The 19,244-nt window shown below is 36.6% G+C and overlaps 1 protein-coding gene across 1 annotated transcript in view; it reads left to right on the top strand.

Moving 5' to 3' along the window:
* RBL2 (RB transcriptional corepressor like 2) overlaps positions 1–19,244 on the top strand; it is a 50,868-nt gene that overhangs the window by 23,242 nt on the left and 8,382 nt on the right. The window contains exons 9-21 of the mRNA XM_082605637.1: positions 495–661; positions 3,130–3,239; positions 3,954–4,057; positions 5,144–5,281; positions 6,966–7,130; positions 7,649–7,760; positions 10,342–10,611; positions 10,811–11,091; positions 11,192–11,368; positions 15,690–15,761; positions 16,482–16,587; positions 17,550–17,755; positions 18,369–18,533. Coding sequence (XP_082461763.1) covers positions 495–661; positions 3,130–3,239; positions 3,954–4,057; positions 5,144–5,281; positions 6,966–7,130; positions 7,649–7,760; positions 10,342–10,611; positions 10,811–11,091; positions 11,192–11,368; positions 15,690–15,761; positions 16,482–16,587; positions 17,550–17,755; positions 18,369–18,533 — 2,073 coding nt within the window. The remainder of the gene's footprint in view (positions 1–494; positions 662–3,129; positions 3,240–3,953; positions 4,058–5,143; positions 5,282–6,965; positions 7,131–7,648; positions 7,761–10,341; positions 10,612–10,810; positions 11,092–11,191; positions 11,369–15,689; positions 15,762–16,481; positions 16,588–17,549; positions 17,756–18,368; positions 18,534–19,244) is intronic.

The following is a 19,244-nucleotide window of genomic DNA, read 5'->3' as shown; positions in this document are numbered from 1 at the left end:
TTGTCAGAGTTTAGCCTTAATATTTTCATGCGTATGTTTGCCTTCAGGCTTAAGTTCTGAAGGAGGAATAATAGGGAACTATGCCTTATCTTCAACATTTAACCTTTTTTTAAATTTTTACTTTTTTTTTGGCTGTGCCACACGGTGTGGTTGGTGGGATCTTAGTTCCCTGACCAGGGATTGAACGTGGGCCCTCAGAAGTGAAAGTGTGGAGTCCTCACCACTGGACTGCCAGTGAATTCCCATAAACATTTAACTTTTAAGAGACAAACTTCTTAGTTGGCTGAAGTGCAGATTGTCCTTTCACACAATTTCACATGGATAGTGGTGGCTCTTGGTGGTGTAACGTTTAAATTCCAAGAATAGTGACAGAAATCACTAATATTTATTAATAATATAAAGTTCTGATTAGCTTGAAATTCCCATTCATGAAGTAATTGAAAATAATTTAGGTCTTTTTGACCTAAAATAATGTTCTTTTTCCTCCTCTTTAGTCTAAAGCACTTAGGATCTCTACCCCACTTACTGGTGTGAGGTACATTAGGGGTAACAGCCCTTGTGTGACTCCAGTTTCTACAGCTACACATAGCTTGAGTCGTCTTCACACCATGCTCACAGGCCTCAGGAATGCACCAAGTGAGAAACTGGAACAGATTCTAAGGTTAGTTTGAGCCCTTCTTGTCTTCTAAGATTTGGTTGTTGACTATTTTCTAATTTTCTATTTTAATTTTTCACCCTTTGTGCCTTAATTCACCCACTGATAATTTTATATCAATTGCATGCTCAGTTCTGTTGTTAGTCCTTAGAGGACATAGCAATATAAAACGTATGAATAGAAAATGACCCTTTTTTTCTCAGTATCTTAGTCTTCTTGGGCTGCTATAACAGAATATGGTAGACTGCTTATAAACAACAGAAATAAATTTCTCACAGTTCTAGAGGCTGGAAGTCCAAGATCAAGGTGCTAACAGATTCAGTGTCTGGTGAGGACTGCTTCCTGGTTCATAGATAGCTGTCTTTTGCTGTGTCCTCATGTAGCAGAAGGAGGCAAAGGAGCTCTCTAGGGTCTCCTTTATAAGGGCTCTAATTCCATTCAGGAGGACTCCACCCTCATGACCTGATCCCTCCCAAATGCCCCACCTCCATACACCATCACAATGGGGATTAGATTTCAACATATAAATTTGGGGCAGGGGGTAAGGAGGGGGGCAACATGAACATTCAGCCCATAGTTCTCGATTTTTTTTTTTAACATAGTTCAGGAGGAAGTAACTAATAACACTAGACACTGTAGAATAAAGCACCAAACTATCTATTACCAGTTGTTCTCTCTTAAGATTTCAGGGAAGCGGGGGATCTGTAAAGATGGGTGTTTGTCAAAGGGCTTCAGGAAGAGGATTGGACATGAGCAAATTTCTGAAGGGTTGGTCAGATTTGAAAAGATAGCCAGTTAGATTCATAACCAATGTAAAACCACTGTAACTTTCTAAGTTTTATAAAACACCCTTAGCCTGAAAAGGAAGTCAACTACCTTTAGTTCCTTTGATCTATGTGATACTAGCAGGAATATCAGGGAGCATTAGTGAGAAACACAATAGACTGACTTTCATTACCTGTGCATAATTTTTGGCAAATTTATTTGACGAAATTACCTCCAAGACTGCTCCTATTCCTAAAAATTTATGATTTAATGATGTAGACTCTATAGGAGCCAATTTGATTTCTGGTGATATGGTGTAAGAAAGCCCTGTATAAACATACAGTAATTTCCCACTCATAGCTAGACTCATTAAATACCAAGGCTGACTAATTTTCCTGTACATTTTCATGAAGTCTGCTTATTCATAAACTTGATTGTGATTGACACCCAACAGGGTTTGTCTGTATGGCCTCTTCCTAAGTCATATTTCTCAGATGGACCTTGTTTACCTAGAATTCAGAAGCATTTTATAAATACATTTTAGAAGCCTGTCTTAACTGTTATGTCTTCCAGATCTCTTTACAGTCTCTAACTAGGAGTAGCAGCTTCTTTAATCTTAAATAACCATTAGTGGAGTTAAATATTGCCAGTAGATACTAGGTAAAACCAAAGAGTCCTGTTTTTGTAACCTCTGTGTATGTTCATAAATAAAATTCTGCTTGCATATGATATTCAGTAGCCATCTCTCCCGGGATTATAATTGATTATATTTCCTTTATAATTTTCTAAACTTGCTGCATTTTTATAGAGAATATTTATGTTTATGATCGAGATAAAGACATAGTTGTTACAAAAGCCCACATGGGGGCTTCCCTGGTGGCGCAGTGGTTGAGAGTCCGCCTGCCCATGCAGGGGACACGGGTTCGTGCCCCGGTCTGGGAAGATCCCACATGCCGCATAGCGGCTGGGCCTGTGAGCCATGGCCGCTGAGCCTGCGCGTCCGGAGCCTGTGCTCCGCAACGGGAGAGGCCACAACAGTGAGAGGCCCGCGTACCGCAAAAAAAAAAAAAAAAAAAAAAAAGCCCACATTAGTGATCATCTGTATTATGCTTCTGCATTGAACATATATTGCCTTTCTAGTAAAAAAGAAAAAAGAAAAAAATCAATGAAATAAACTTCATTTTGGAGGAAAAAATGTAGAGTGTCAGTAATGATTTATATAAGTTTGTTGTAGTATAGATCATATACCCCTTCTTTCTGTTTTCTTCTAGGAGTTCTTAATAAGAGTTGTACTGCCCTTTTTTTTTTTTTATTAGTTTCTGCTTTATAACAAAGTGAATCAGTCATACATATACATCTGCCCTCTAGGGAAACAGTTGAGGGCAATTTTGTTTGTCATCAGTGATTGCAGATGTGTAGACTAGGTGGGTCATGCACATCAAATAGGCACAGGTCAAAGTTGCTAAACTTAACTGCAATAAAAGGTACAGCTCCAGGAAAGAAATATTTTTTCATTCAAATGGTAATACTAACACCTTTGATAAGGAATTATGGGATCTCCTGGATTAATAGGGAAGTGTATAGTTTCTGTTTGAAGTATTTTATATTTACAGGTTAAAATTACTCTGAAATTACAGAGTTGTAAATAGCTTATCACTTTGTGACTTGACAAAACCTTTAAATCAGATAATTTCTTCTTATTTTTTTAGGACGTGTTCCAGAGATCCAACCCAGGCTATAGCCAACAGATTGAAAGAAATGTATGAAGTATATTCTCAGCATTCCCAGCCAGATGAGGATATCAGTAATTGTGCTAAAGGTAAGGCTTAATATTATCTATATTGTTCTCATCTTTGAAACTTAACTACATGCATTCCTTTCTTGGAAACTGAGTCCGAAATATGAAGAAAAAATTTGACTTTAGACTGAGGGCCAGAATATGGATGTCCAACTTTTCTGTCAACCAACTGATTTCTGGGCCATTCTCAATAGAGAGAAATTTTAGACTGATAATCTTTATTATGTTGGACTTCTGGCATTTTAAAAAAATCTTTGGTTTTCATTTGTAGACTGGATTTTCAGTATAGAACTATATAGTGATTCTTCAAAATGTTAAGAACAAGGACAGAATATAATAGTTGTTACATGCCCAGACCCATTGAAGTTGTTTGATGTCATGAAGTATGAATACCAAGTAGGAGTGGAATAATAAAACAATTACATACCTCTTAGCATAGAGCTGCTCTATTCAAAATACAACAACAAAAAAAAGTGTGAATCTTGATGGAATGCTATTGCAGTTTTTATGTGCAAATTTCATTTCACAATTTTAGAAAAATTTCAGTGTTACCAGGAAGAAGAAATTAAGGAATCTTAGAGATGATTGAAATAGCAACTGTGCGAAGTACATGTATATGAAGTGTTGGGTTGGTTTTTAAATTTTATTCTGCTGTAGGGGATGGGATGGACCCTCATTTTCCACAATATTTATGTTCTTTGCATTTGATTTTTGTGTTTTTTATTATTTATGCAGAAATTGCCAGCAAACATTTTCGTTTTGCAGAGATGCTTTACTATAAAGTATTAGAATCTGTTATTGAGCAGGAACAAAAAAGACTGGGAGACATGGATTTATCTGTGAGTAAATAGCTAATGTACTGAGCACCACAATAAAATGTAGTTTCCTTTCAGCCCCACCCACCAAAAAAAAAGCCATTATTGGAAAAATAATATATGGCTTTGAGGGAATAAGATGGGCATCTAAGGAAACTTGTGTTCTGAGTCCTCTTACGTCCAGTCCTCCACTTAGTGTTTCTCATTGCAGCAGTTTCTGTGGGTAGTAAGACTGTGTAGTCAAGGATTAAAACATTCAGACTTAACCTTAATTGAGGTTTTTAAATAACATAGAGTTTTAATTCAAGCCATGTATAGAATAAATTGAGTATTGACTATATAGGAATTTAACATAAATATTCAACCATTGATCTTTGGCTAAGATAATTTTTCTAGATTGTACAAGTTATATTACTTTTAATGACATCAATAAAAATAATTTTTTAAAATTAATTTTTAAAAACATTTTAGAGAAAATTGTAAAATTGACAAATAATTGTTCTAACTCCTTGTAACTATTTACACTTCTCTTATTCTATATAAAAATCTGGCTGTGTATACAATGGAATGTTACTGAGCCATAAAATAGAGTGAAATTCTGCCATTTGCAGCAACATGGATGGACCTAGAGAATATTATGCTTAGTGAAATAAATCAGACAGAGAAAGAAAAATACAGTATGATATCACTTACATATGGAATCTAAAAAATATGCGAAACAGAAACAGACTCATATATAGAAAACAAACTTGGGTTATCAAAGGGGAGAGGGAAGGGGGAAGGGGCAAATTAGGCATATGGGATTAACAGATACTAACTACTATGTATAAAAATAGGTAAGCAACAAGGATATATTGTATAGCACAATTATAGCCATTTTCTTTTAATAACTTTATTTAGAGTATAATCTGCAGAAATACTGAATCACTAGGCTATATACCTGAAACTAATATAATATTGTAAATCAACTGTACTTCAATAAAAATATTATATGGCTATATATGGTTGTAGGAATTTAAAAGGCCGTTTTAGGACAATTTTTTAATTTTGAAAACATACAGAAGGGTATACAAAGGTTTCTAAGTGTTAAAGCTTTGTTTTTTTTAATAGGGCATTCTGGAACAAGATGCATTCCACAGATCGCTCTTGGCCTGCTGCCTTGAGGTCGTCACTTTTTCTTATAAGCCTCCTGGGAATTTTCCATGTATTACTGAAATATTTGATGTGCCACTTTATCATTTTTACAAGGTATTTTTAAAAATCTGAAACTGATGAGGAAATTGTAGATAAGATCCACTTACTGTGGTTAGCCATCTAACTCATTTTAATATATGAGTACATTTCTTCTATTTTAATTACATATTTAATAATTTCCACTCTAAATGGGGAGCAGAGAAGAAATAGGAGTCTTAAGAACTATATATATTCTTTCAATGTATTATATAGACCTATTTTGTGTAAAAGTTTCATATAATTCCTCCTTTTGTCTGATAAAGTCTTTTAGAATACTTTCATTTTATGAGCTAAGAAGGTTTTAGAAAAGTAGCAAACATACCACTAGCTAATCGTGATAGCAACCTTCTTTTTTTAAAAAAAAATATTGACTTATTTATTTGGCTGCATCAGGTCTTAGTTGCAACACGCGGGATCTTCGTTGCAGCATGTGAGATCTTTCATTGAGGCACTCAGGCTCAGTAGTTGTGGTGCAGAGGCTTAGTTGCCCTGCGGCACGTGGGATCTTAGTTCCCCGACCAGGGATCGAACCTGCACCCCCTGCATTGGAAGGCAGATTCTTAACCACTGGACCACCAGGGAAATCCCCACAACCTTCTTTTTTATTTTATGAAAATTAAATGAAAGTGTCTTTCAAAAAAAAAAAACAACTCCTTTTCACATGTTATATAGAGGCACAGAGTTATAGCATTGATTTGGTTTCCCTCTTAATATTGATTTAGTGTATGGATTTAATTCTCCTACAGTAGTCAAAACTAATTTTTATAGTGGCATAGACTGAATGTTCAGAGTTTTTAAATGTGAAATTTTGGGACTTCCCTGGTGGCACAGTGGTTAAGAATCTGCCTGTGAATGCAGGGGACACGGGTTTGAGTCCTGGTCTGGAAAGATCCCACCTGCCACAGAGCACCTAAGCCCGCAAGCCACAACTACTGAGCCCGCGTGCCACAACTACTGAAGCCCATGCACCTAGAGCCCGTGCTCCACAACAAGAGACGCCACCGCTATGAGAATCCCGTGCGCCACAGTGAAGAGTAACCCCTGCTCACCGCAACTAGAGAAAAGCCCGTGTGTAGCAACAAAGACCCAATGCAGCCAAAAATAAAATAGTAAATAAATTTATTTTAAAAAATATGAAATTTTGAGTAATGTTTTTTAATCTCAATAGACAAGGCATGTTTTTTTAAAGATTTTTGAAATTTTTAATTTAAAGATTTTTGAAATGTATCACTATACAAAAGATTTTTTTTTTTTTTTTTTTTTGCGGTATGCGGGCCTCTCACTGTTGTGGCCTCTCCCGTTGCGGAGCACAGGCTCCGGACGCGCAGGCCCAGCGGCCATGGCTCACGGGCCCAGCCGCCCCGCGGCATATGGGATCCTCCCAGACCGGGGCACGAACCCGTATCCCCTGCATCGGCAGGCGGACTCTCAACCACTGCGCCACCAGGGAGGCCCCAAAAGATTTTATATAATCCATATATGCAGTTTAAATAATTATTTATGAAGATAGTGAAAGGAAGAGCAGCTGTTTTGAAATAGTACTATTCTTTAAACTTGTAATTTTTGATAACGACTTTTTTGTTTCTATAAATATGTAAAAAAGCTTATTTAAGTTTACCAATTTTGCTTTTGCATTTGAACAATTTTTTTTGTTAAAAAATTATTACTAAACAAACCCAGACATTTTTAAAAATTTCAGGTGATAGAAGTATTCATTAGAGCAGAAGATGGCCTTTGTAGAGAGGTGGTAAAACACCTTAATCAGATTGAAGAACAGATCTTGGATCATTTGGCATGGAAACCAGAGTCTCCACTCTGGGACAGAATTAGAGACAATGAAAACAGAGTTCCTACATGCGAAGAGGTTTGTGAAAAGATGTTAACATCTTTCTATGATAAAAGTATATCAATATATAGTCTATTCATAATTCTCTTTCACCGACCACAGTTAAACTTAGCATCTTCCTCATGAGTATGGGAGGGTAATAGCTGGGTTTAATTTGGTACAATCACCCCTACATCTAAGAGGAACCAAGAGTCAGAAATAATTTGTGACTGCCCCAAGGTTTCAGTGACAGAGTAAGAGTTCAGTGTTCTTTTTTGATTTTCTAATCAGGTTTCTATGCCTTAAAATGGTTGTCCAATTCTCCAAATCAGTAAGGAAGGTTAATTTATATTTAGTATCCAATTATTAGATTTGAATTTTTTAAGCCTGCCAGAATTTTTTTTAACTTCAGTATGAAAGTGGAAAAGACAGGGGATTTTATTTAGGTAGAATAACTGATGAGCCAAGATAGTTTTCTTTTGCCTTAGATTATTATTATATTTCTAATTAAAATACTTTTTTGAATAATGGCATTCTGTGTAAACATTTCCTAATAGGTCATGCCACCTCAGAACCTGGAAAGAGCGGATGAAGTTTGTATTGCTGGCTCCCCTTTGACTCCCAGAAGGGTGAGTGAGGTTCGTGCTGATGCTGGAGGACTTGGAAGAAGTAAGTTTAAAATATTAAGGGAAGTATTTTGGGGCCTAGCATCTGGAGATTTAAATTCCATCTAAAACTACAAGTGAAGTTAGTAGGGTATATATAGAAGAAAATATTCTGTACATTATAGTACCACACGGATCACTTTAGTGCTTTTGAAAAATATTAAAGAACACAGGAAAATGCATGAAAAGTCAAGTGTCTTCTAAAATTGATAGAATGCTGTATATTAATGTGATTCCTATTTTTTAAGTGTATTTTTTTTCTATAAGCATGAAAAAGGGCTGAAATGGAAAAACCAAACTATTAATGATTATTGTTGGGTAATAGAATTCTAGGTGATTTCTGTAAATTTTTTAAGATGAATATGTATTACTTTTAAAATCGGAAGAAACAGAAAAATCTTCTTAAAGGTAGAGTGTATGATCTAATTAGGTACAGATGAGCCACAGAGTTAAGAGGACTGAATGGCCTGAGCATGTTCAGCATTTTTTTTTTTTTTTGGCTGCGCCTTGCAGCTTATGGGATCATAGTTCCCTGACCAGGGATTGAACCCGGGCCCTGGAAGTGAAAGCAAGTCCTAACCATTGGACTGCCAGGGAATTCCCAAGCATGTTCAGCTTTGACTCTTGTCAGTTGAGCAGTGCTACCCTGGTTAATACAACAGCATTGCTGGCCCTGAGGTACAGAAAAGGGAAGTTTTGCCTTTCATCTGGTTACATTTTAGGCAGTTCTTTATAACATCTGCCAGGTGCAACATTTAAGTTTACATACTTCAGATAAAACTACTTTTTAAAAAAAGCAATTCTGTAAATCCAGAGAGTTCTAAATCCTTGGATTCCATTAGAAGGATATTCTTGTTTCTAGATCAACTTTTTAATGTCATTGATAAGCACTGGCTATAGAAGAAAGATCAGTTTTAAAATGAGGAATCACTCTGTGTCAGTGCATACTCAATGAATATGGATGATCTATATGAAAACTTACTCATTTTTGAAAGAGGAGGCATATGGCTTAATGGTTTATTTTTCTGCTTATTACGCACTCAGACCCATAGATCTGTTAGCTGGTCTTCATCAGTCCTATTTCTGTAGAGTTTTTCCTTCCCTAATCAATGGATTAGGACTTGACTTTAAACTTCATTTTTTTGTACTTATCACTTCTCCATTTTCATGAGGTCTTTTAATATTTTACGAGATAATGATCATAATTTGAAACACTTTTTTTTTTTCGGCCGTGCCACGTGGTAGGTGGGATCCTAGTTCTCCAGCCAGGGATCAAACCTGTGTCCCCTGCGTTGGAAGCATGGAGTCTTAACCACTGGACCGCTAGGGAAGTCCTTGAAACACTTTTTAAAAAATTTTATTGAAGTATAGTTGATTTACAATGTTGTGTTAATTTCTGCTGTATAGCAAAGTGACTCAGTTATACATATTCTTTTTCATAATGGTTTATCAAAGGATATTGAATATAGTTCCCTGTGCTATACAATAGGACCTTGTTGTTTATCCAGAGATAATGATCATAATTAATGTATTCTTCCTAACTCTGCAGCTTTGTTCCAAATATAAATCTAGTACATTTATTTGCTTTTGTATCACCAGGAAATTATAATGTTAAGCCACAGTCTGTCAGAACTACTCCTGTCAGTCCTCTTATGAACTCCCTACATAGATTTTAGTATTTACAACCCAGTGATGTGCAGTTTTTACAGCTGGACATGGAAGAGGGAAAGGGATGCCTCTCAAAAATTCAGACAGCGGTGTGAATACTTGACTATAATGGTTAACAGAGTTTTTGTGTGGGATGTTGAAAAAGCTTTGGAAAAGATGGTGTTGGTGTTTGCACAGCACTGTGAATGCAGTGCCGCTGAGCTGTACACTTAACAGCGGGTGAAATGCCAAGTCCTATGCTATACGTATTTTACCACAATTTTAGAAAGCTAGTAATATACCCAGAACCACTGAATTATACAGTTTAAGTGGGTGAAATATGTGTGAATCGTATCTCAGTAAAGTTGTTTAAAAAAAAAAAACTAAGCTTAATTGAATCCAAAACATGTATGTCCATTCTTGCTAAAGAACCGAATTGAATTTTAGTAACTTTCTACAGGTAAAAAATGACAAAGATGAAAATGTATAAAACAGGGGGTAAATGCTCCCAGATGATACATAGTAATATCAAATCCATCAAGTCTTCTTATCAAGTAGTATCTTTACAGTGAAATCACATCTTACATGAGTGTTCTGTAGAAATTGAATATGGTAGAAAAATAGAAAATTATTTAAATTAGCCCTCAGTCCTCAGGACCCTGTGGTAGTGGAGGGCAAAGTCTAGTTTGATTTAGCAAAAGGTGGAGTGAAGAAGGGAACACTGTGAGGCACATAGAGAAAAATCCTTTCTTTAAATTTTGCTCTTAATAGTATTCAGTTGAATTTTCATTCATTGAATGTAGCTATGATATGACTCCTGTAATTTTTGTTTTTTGATTATATAGTATTTCAAACACTAATTAGTTGTGAACATCACTTCTAGGATGGAAGTCAGATCTGTCTCCTTGAGTTAAATGATTTTTTTTTTTTAACCCTAGGCATAACGTCTCCAACCACATTATACGATAGGTACAGCTCTCCCACAGCCAGCTCTACCAGAAGGCGGCTATTTGTTGAGAATGATAGTCCCACTGATGGAGGGACACCTGGCCGCATCCCCCCACAGCCTCTAGTCAATGCTGTCCCTGTGCAGAATGTATCTGGGGAGGCTGTTTCTGTCACACCAGTTCCTGGACAGACTTTGGTCACCATGGCAACAGCCACTGTCACAGCCAACAATGGACAAACAGTGACTATTCCTGTACAAGGTAAGGAAGGCAGAGTTGAATATTGCGTTCCTTCTCTGTGGCACTTATTAGAAAGTTAGTCGAGATTTGGCTGGAATGATGATATGAGAGAAGAGTGGGGGAAAGGGGTTGGGAGGGGAAATAATTGAAAACCTCTGCCTGGAGAGTCTTATAGTATCGACATTTTCTTCATGCTTTTTTTCTCTGAAACAAATTTTAGGCATTGCCAATGAAAATGGAGGAATAACATTCTTCCCAGTCCAAGTCAATGTTGGGGGGCAGGCACAAGCTGTGACTGGCTCCATCCAGCCCCTCAGTGCTCAGGCCCTGGCTGGAAGTTTAAGCTCTCAACAGGTGACAGGAACGACCTTGCAAGTCCCTGGTCAGGTGGCCATTCAACAGATTTCCCCAGGTGGACAACAGCAGAAACAAGGCCTACCTTTAACGAGCAGCAATATTAGACCCAGGAAGACCAGCTCTTTATCGCTTTTCTTTAGAAAGGTAATTTTTCTAAAGAAAAATGTACCCTTACCAGTTCTAGAGCTTGGGAAATACAAGGGTTAGATAAACAAAGTTTGAGATATTTTTGTTTATCTACTAGGTTTATCACTTAGCAGGTGTCCGTCTTCGGGACCTTTGTGCTAAATTGGATATTTCAGATGAACTGAGGAAAAAAATCTGGACCTGCTTTGAATTCTCCATAATTCAGTGTCCTGAACTTATGATGGACAGACATCTGGACCAGTTGTTAATGTGTGCCATTTATGTGATGGCAAAGGTGAGTACCATTAGGAATTTAAAGGAAAAAGTAAAGATGCTACTTCCTTACTCTCAGAACACTTTTAACAGCTTTATTGAGATAAAATTCACATACCATATAATTCACTCATGTAAAATGCACAGCTCAGTGGATTTTAGTACATTCATAGGTATGTGGGACAATCACCAGTCAATTTTGGAATATGATATTCCATTGTATGCATATATAATACTTTGTTTACCAGTAATCAGTAATGGACATTTAGATGATTTCTACTTTGGGGCTATTATAAATAATGCTGCTATGAACATTTGTATACAAGTTTCTGCGTGGACATCTTTTCATTTCGCTTCTGTATATACCTTGGGGTGGATTGTTGGGTCATAGGGTAAACTCTATGTTTATTTGAGGAACTACCAGACTGTCTTCCAAAGTCATTGCACCATTTTACATTTCCACTGATAGTATATGAGGTCCTTATTTCTCCACATTCTCACCAACATTTTTTATTATCTGACTTTGTTTTTTAAAATAATTTATTCAGGCAAAACTCACATAACATTACCCATTTTAAAACAAACGTTTCAAGTTTTAAAATTGGTAACTTTTTTCTTCTTTTTCAAGGTTTGTTTGGCTGGTCTAAATCCCTTGAAATTCTTTATGAATTTGTCAGTTCTGACTTCTTGTCACAAAGAGTCAGGTGGGGTTCAGATAGATATTATGTTGAGTCTGTAGATCAATTTGGGGAATATTGCTATCTTAACCATATTTCACTTTCTGATCAATGAACGTTTGGGACCTATGCTTTTCTTTATGGGTAGTTTATTGATGGATGATTCTTTTTCTTGTTATGAGTCTATTCAGACTGTCTGTTTCTTCTAGAATCAATTTTGGTAGTGTATGTCTTCCTAGGAATTTGTGTTTCCTCTGGGCTTTCTAATTTGTTGGCACACAGTTGTTCATAATATTCCTTTTAGTCCTTTTTATTCTGTGTCAGTAGTAATTTAACAATCTCTCTTTTTATCTTAGTGTAGCTGAAGGTTTATCAATTTTGTTGATTTTGTCAAAGTACGAGATTTTGGTTTCATTTATTATTATATGCTCTAATCTTTATTATTCCCTTCTTTTTGCTTGCTTTAGGCTTAGTTTTGTTTTGTTTTGTTTTGGTTTATCCTGGCTGTGCCACACGGCTGGTGGGATCTTAGTTCCCTGATCAGGGATCGAACCCAGGCCCTCAGCAGTGAAAGCGCCAAGTCCTAACCCCTGGACCGTCAGGGAATTCCCTAGGCTTAGTTTTTGCTCTTCTTTTTTCAGTGTCTTAAGATGAATGGTTAGGTAATTAATCTTTCTTCTTTTTTACTATAGGCATTAAGAGCTATAAGTTTCCCTCTAAGCACTGCTTTAGCTGCGTCTCATAAGTTATGGTATGTTGTGTCTTCATTTTCATTCATCTCAAAGTGTTTTCTAATTTCTCTTTTGATTTGACTTACTGGTTACCTAGGTGTGTTAATTTCAGCATATTTGTGAGTTTCCCAAATTTCTGTTAATGATATCTAGTTTCAATCCATTGTGGTCAAAAAACACACTTTGTATTAATTACTTCAATCCTTTTAAACTTATTGAAGTTTCGTAGCCTAGCATATGGTCTATCCTGGAGAATGTTCAATATTCACTTGAGAAGAGTGTATATTTTATTGTTGGGTGGAGTGTTCTATAGATGTCTGTAAGGTTTTTTAGTGTTTTTTATAGTGTTAAAGTCTTCTGTTTCTTTGTTGATCTTCTATCTAGTATCCATCCATTATTGAAAGTGGGGTATTGAACTCTCTAAATATTATTATTGAATTGCCTATTTCTCCCTTCATTTCTGTCAGTTTTTACTTCATATATTTTGGTACTCTGTTATTAGGTGCATGTGTGTTTTTAATTTTTGTACCTTTCTGATGGATTGACCCTTCATCATTATGAAATGTCCCTTTTTATCTCTAGTAACTTTTTTGTTTTAAAGTCAATTTTATAGTGTGATATATGTATAGCCACCCAGCTTTCTTAGGGTTGCTGTTTGCATGATATACCTTCTTTCCATCATTTTCTTTCATATCTGTTTGTTTGTTTTAATGTAAAGTGTGTCTCTCATATAGGGAGTATAGTTCGATCTCTTTTTTTATCTAGTCGGACAATTTCTGTCTTTGATTTTGTTGTTTAGTCCATTCATATTTTAACATAATTGTTGTAACTGGATTTACATCTGTCATTTTACTTTTTGTTTTTTATATATGTCTCATGTCTTTCAGATACTCTCTTCCTCCTTTACTGCTTTCATTTTCATGTGCATTCATGGCATTTTAATTTCAGTGATGACTTTTTAACTTTTTTTTCTTAGTGGTTTCTTTGGGGCTTACCATATACTTTTTTTTTTTCTTTTTGCTCTATCCCCCCCGCCATTTTTTTGCCCCATCTTTATTGATATATAATTGACATATCACATTGTGTAAGTATAGAATGTACAGTGTGATGATTTGATACATGTATATATTGCATTATGATTACCACCCAGCTACTTTTTCTTGGCAGTAAGAATACTTAAGATCAACTCTCTTAGCAACTCTCAAGTATACAGTTCAGTTTGTTAACTATAGCCATCATGCTGCAAATTAGTTCCCCAAAATTTATTCATCTTATAACTGGAAATCTGTACCCTTCAATCAGCATCTCCCCACTTCCTCCAACCCCCACATATACATCTTTACTTATGAAAACCAGCTTCAAATTTATAGTAACTGGATGCCAGTGAGATATAGAAGCGTTAAAGGAGCTGAGAGAAGAAAGGAGTGCAAGTATTTATTTATAGCTTTTATCATATTAACCTTATTTACCATTTACTTATTTACCTTATTTCTCTCTGTTGGTTCCTGGGGATTTGAGTTGTCATCTGGAGTCATTTCCTTAGCCTAGAATAGCTTTCCTCCTAATCTCCTCCTTTGTGCTGTTTTTGGCAAATATATATATCACGTTTCTTCATGTATGTATGTTGTTTTATACAATTTTAAAAAAATCAGTTGAGAAGAAATATGCATTTTATACTCTCTTTCCAGTTACATAACGATCTTTAACATTGTTCTGTTTTTTCACGTGTATTTGAATTACTGTGTGGGGTCACTTAACTTTTATTTTTTAATTTTATTTATTTAATCTATGTATTTGGCTGTGTTGGGCCTTCGTTGCTGTGCACAGGCTTTCTCTAGTTGCGGCAAGTGGGGGCTGCTCTTCATTGCAGTGCACGGGCTTCTGATTGCGGTGGCTTCTCTTGTTGTGGAGCACAGGCTCTAGGCGTGTGGGCTCAGTAGTTGTGGTGCACGGGTTTAGTTGCTCTGCAGCATGTGGAATCTTCCTGGACCGGGGCTTGAACGCGTGCCCCCTGCATTGGCAGGTGGATTCTTAACCAGTACGCCACCAGGGAAGTCCTGGGGTCACTTACTTTTAGTATGAAGAACTTTCCTTAGTATTTTCATGTAAGATGGTTCTGCTAGCAGCATATTTTCTTTCTTTATGTTTATGTGAGATTGTATTTATTTCATTTTCATTTATGAAAGATAACCTTGTTGGATACCGGATTCTTAGTTTTTACTTTGTCCATCGTCTCATAGCCTCCATAGTTTCTAATGAGAAGTTTTCTGTTACTTTATCAGAGTTTCCTAGTAAGCAAAAAGTTGCTTTTCTCTTGATGCTTTCAAGATATTCTCCATTTCTTTGGCATTCAGCTTTTTTACTATATGTCTTGGTATGGAGCTCTTTGCATTTGTCCTACTTGGAATTTGTTAAAATTCGTGGATATGTAGATTGTTTTTAAAATAAATTTGGGAATGTTTCAGCCTTTATTTCTTTGAACATTTCTTTTGGCTCCTATCCCTCCCCTCCTTCTGATACTTCCACACTCTCTTGGTGTGTCACATTTCTTTGAAGCTCTGTTAATTTTTCCTCATTCTTTTTTCTCTGTTCTTTGGATTGCACAACTCCATCTTCAGGTTTGCTAAATGTTTTTTGCCCGTTCAAATCTAGTCTTTCATTCCTCTGATGAATTTTTTGTTACTGTAATTTTTTTATTCTAGGTCTTGGCTCAAATACCATTTATTCCCTCTGTTGTTACTGAATTTTAGTAGATTTTCTTGAATATATATTTCTTCATTTGTTATATGCCTTTTAGGGCCATTTCCAGAGGCTTTAAATGATGTTTTTTTCATATAATTTTCATCAGTTTCACTGGGGAGCAGGTTCACGGACCATCTCATGGTATTATGCTGGAAGTCAAATTCTCTCTCAGAGTACTCTTATTCTTTGCCAGGTCACAAAAGAAGACAAGTCCTTCCAGAATATTATGCGTTGCTATAGGACTCAGCCACAGGCCCGGAGCCAGGTAACTTACTACATTTTCTCTCATGGTTGAAAATAAAGATCAAAGTCTTTGAGGCATACAAAAAAGTTAACTACAGTTGATTCTGTGGCCTTTTCTCCAGGATAAAAAACTAAGATTCTACTTTAAGGGAAGTCTTTATTTTAATCTTATTTAATTATTGATAGACAGCAACACATCTTGATTAGTTTAAGTTCTTAAGTTCTCTTTTCACCAAAAGGTAATGATGTGAAATAATTGATTCCTTTTTAATTCAAATAATCACAAGATAGATGTAAATTAGGAAGCTGTTTGGATTCTATGTCACCTTGAATTCAGTCTGGTTTAGGAAACATAATGCTGTACATTTAACCAAAACAGCATTAAGTGAAATTTTAAAACTCTTTTTACCTTTAATGCTACTCATTTGTTTCAAGAGGTAGGTAGGTATGTGAGATCTTTGTATTGATATTTGACTTAGAATGACTTGATTTTACAATTGCATATTATTACTGCTCTGTAGTATTGTGGGCAGTACTTGGAAGTTGAAGCCTGACAGGCCGTGATGTAAATCCTGTATCTGTTATTTAATAGATATGTAAACTTGGCTGCATTTATTAACCTCCCCTGAGTAGGAAAACTACTACTATATGGAGTTGTGAGAATAACATGTCAAAGTCACATAGTCTAGGATGTGCTCAATAAATAACTCGTTTCTGTTCCCTTCTCATGACCTGTCTAAAGGTGTATAGAAGTGTTCTCATAAAAGGGAAAAGGAAAAGAAGAAACTCTGGCAGCAGTGATAGCAGAAGCCATCAGAATTCTCCAACAGAACTAAACAAAGACAGAAGTAAGTGGGATCTTTATGAACTTATAAAATGAAATTAAGAGCTTCTCTTATTTTTTAGGCCTAGGACTAAGGATTAATAAATTACTGTTGTAGAAACTATGAAAATATTTTATTGGCAAAAGATTTGTTGGACAATAAACCAAATTCTAAATTTAGTCACAGAGCTGTTTGTCCTTTATCCCGTGGCTTTGAGGCACATTGTGCATAAAACTTTTCTCTAGAGGGATTAGTGAAGGATGGAGAAGGCAGGCATTTGTTGACTTGAGTTCGAGAAAAATGTGGCATGTCAACAGAAACCATGCTATGGAAACACCATCCTTAATTGTTGGTTTATACCACTTAATGCAGGGCTCAGGTCCTAGAAAGCTTGGTGCAAATTAATGAAAACTACTCAGTAAGCCCTTGCTACATTAATAGCATGGTAGTACAGTTAGTATTTTTTTTTATTAATTAATTTCTTTTTGGCTGCATTGGGTCTTTGTTGCTGCGCGTGGGCTTTCTCTAGTTGCGGCGAGCTGGGGCTACTCTTCGTTGCAGTGCGTGGGCTTCTCATTGTGGTGGCTTCTCTTGTGGAGCACGGGCTCTAGGCGTGTGGGCTTCAGTATTTGTGGCATGTGGGCTCAGTAGTTATGGCTCACGGGCTCTAGAGCGCAGGCTCAGTAGTTGTGGCGCATGGACTTAGTTGCTCTGTGGCATGTGGGATCGTCCCGGACCAGGGCTCGAACCCGTGTCCCATTGGCAGGCAGATTCTTAACCACTGCGCCACCAGGGAAGCCCTAAAGTTAGTATTTAATATCTTATCTTTGCTTTGCTCCTTGGTATGAAGAATAAGAGTGCCCATTTGCTGCTATTCAGTAAGTAGAGCAGGTAGCCATTCACCCTTATCTTACTGAATTTTCTTTTTAAGAGCAATCTGCACTAGCAGTCTTCCTGTTTAACACTTTTTGTTCCACCGGTTATAGCCAGTAGAGACTCCAGTCCTGTCATGAGGTCAAGCAGCACCTTGCCAGTTCCACAGCCTAGCAGTGCCCCTCCTACACCTACTCGTCTCACAGGTGCCAACAGTGATGTGGAAGAGGAGGAGAGGGGAGACCTTATTCAGTTCTACAACAACATCTACATAAAACAAATTAAAACATTTGCCATGAAGTACTCACAGGCAAATGCAGTAAGTTTGATGAGGATTATTTCACACTTTTTTCACTTGTGAGGAATGAGGAATCACTTATGTTTGAGCTGCTTCTGTGTAAACTAGTTTTACAAATAATTCTTTTTGTTAAGTAAGACTAAGGAAGTCTCTAACAGAAATAATGGGCTTAACCAACATAATTTCTACTGTTGTGAAGCATTAAACAAGATGATATTTGGATTCCCTACAAAGTATAGTAATATGAGACAGATTGCATAGGTTCAAATTATCCAAAACTTACCAGTTTTGGTGATCCTGCAAGTTATTTAACTTCCTCTGTACCTCGTTTCCTCATATATAAAATGGGACTAGAAGTAGTCCCTCACTTATAGGGTTGTTGTGAGGATTAAATTACATAATGTATTTAAAATGCTTAAAACAGTGACTGGCACAAAGAAAGCACTTAGATGTTTGCTATTTGTATGATTTGCTTTACGTTTAATTTTTGCTGCTAATACATCACTATCTACCATTCATAAAGCTACTGGTTTATTATACCTCTTCACTCTTTCAATAAAAATAACCATTTTCAAAAAAAGCACCTGGTTAGAAATTTCGTTTACCTTTCTTAGAAATTTTTTTTGTTAAACAGATGGATGCTCCTCCACTCTCTCCCTATCCGTTTGTAAGAACAGGCTCTCCTCGCCGAATACAGTTGTCTCAAAATCATCCTGTGTACATATCCCCGCATAAAAATGAAGCAATGCTTTCTCCTCGAGAAAAGATTTTCTACTACTTCAGCAACAGTCCTTCAAAGGTGAGCCTAATATAAACATTGGCCTTTATTAACCCCAAAATGCTTAGGATTCTAGAAGCAGGGTTGTTGGGAAACCCTCAGTACTCACATGAGTGATGGGATCTGTCAAGGAAGAGTGACCGGTAAGTCCCAAAGCAGCAAAAAACAAGGATTTGGGGGGAGAACTTTAGAGCTGGAAATAGGGTAAGGGATCTGGATTTTCATTCCTCCCTTTTCCTATTTGTATATTTGAATATCCTGCTATAAATCTGGAATTTTATTCCATTTGTAAAACTTTAAAATTCCAAATTTCTGTTAGGGAAGGAAAATTTGGATCCCTTAACTGATTTACTAAGTGCCTCCTTCTGGGACAGGAAGTGTCTCTGTCCTCTGGATTCTTAGTCTAAGGGGAGAAATGGGCATTTTGGACACTTGGACAGTGTCACATTTGCACAGATTTAAGTGGTAGCATCTGCCTCAGTCTGCAATGGGGAGGGAAGCGTGAGTGAAGCCTTAATGGATGAAAAGTTAGCAGATTGCTGAGGGGTAGAAGGAAGGGCATCCAGGATGAAGCAGATAAGGGAAGGGAAACAAAGTTCTTGAGGCAGTAAGGCTAGATCCCTTGGAATCATACGCTATGTTAAGGAGTGCACCTGCATCTTAAAGGTCCTTAAGTGATATTTGTATTTATAGATTGCTTAGGAAAAACACATATATAACACATTGCCTAGA

The sequence above is a fragment of the Mesoplodon mirus genome, assembly GCF_964341445.2.
Source record: "Mesoplodon mirus genome assembly, chromosome: 19".
NCBI lineage: Eukaryota > Metazoa > Chordata > Mammalia > Artiodactyla > Ziphiidae > Mesoplodon > Mesoplodon mirus.
Note: the sequence above shows the minus strand (reverse complement) of the source record. Positions and strands in the feature narration are given on the sequence as shown.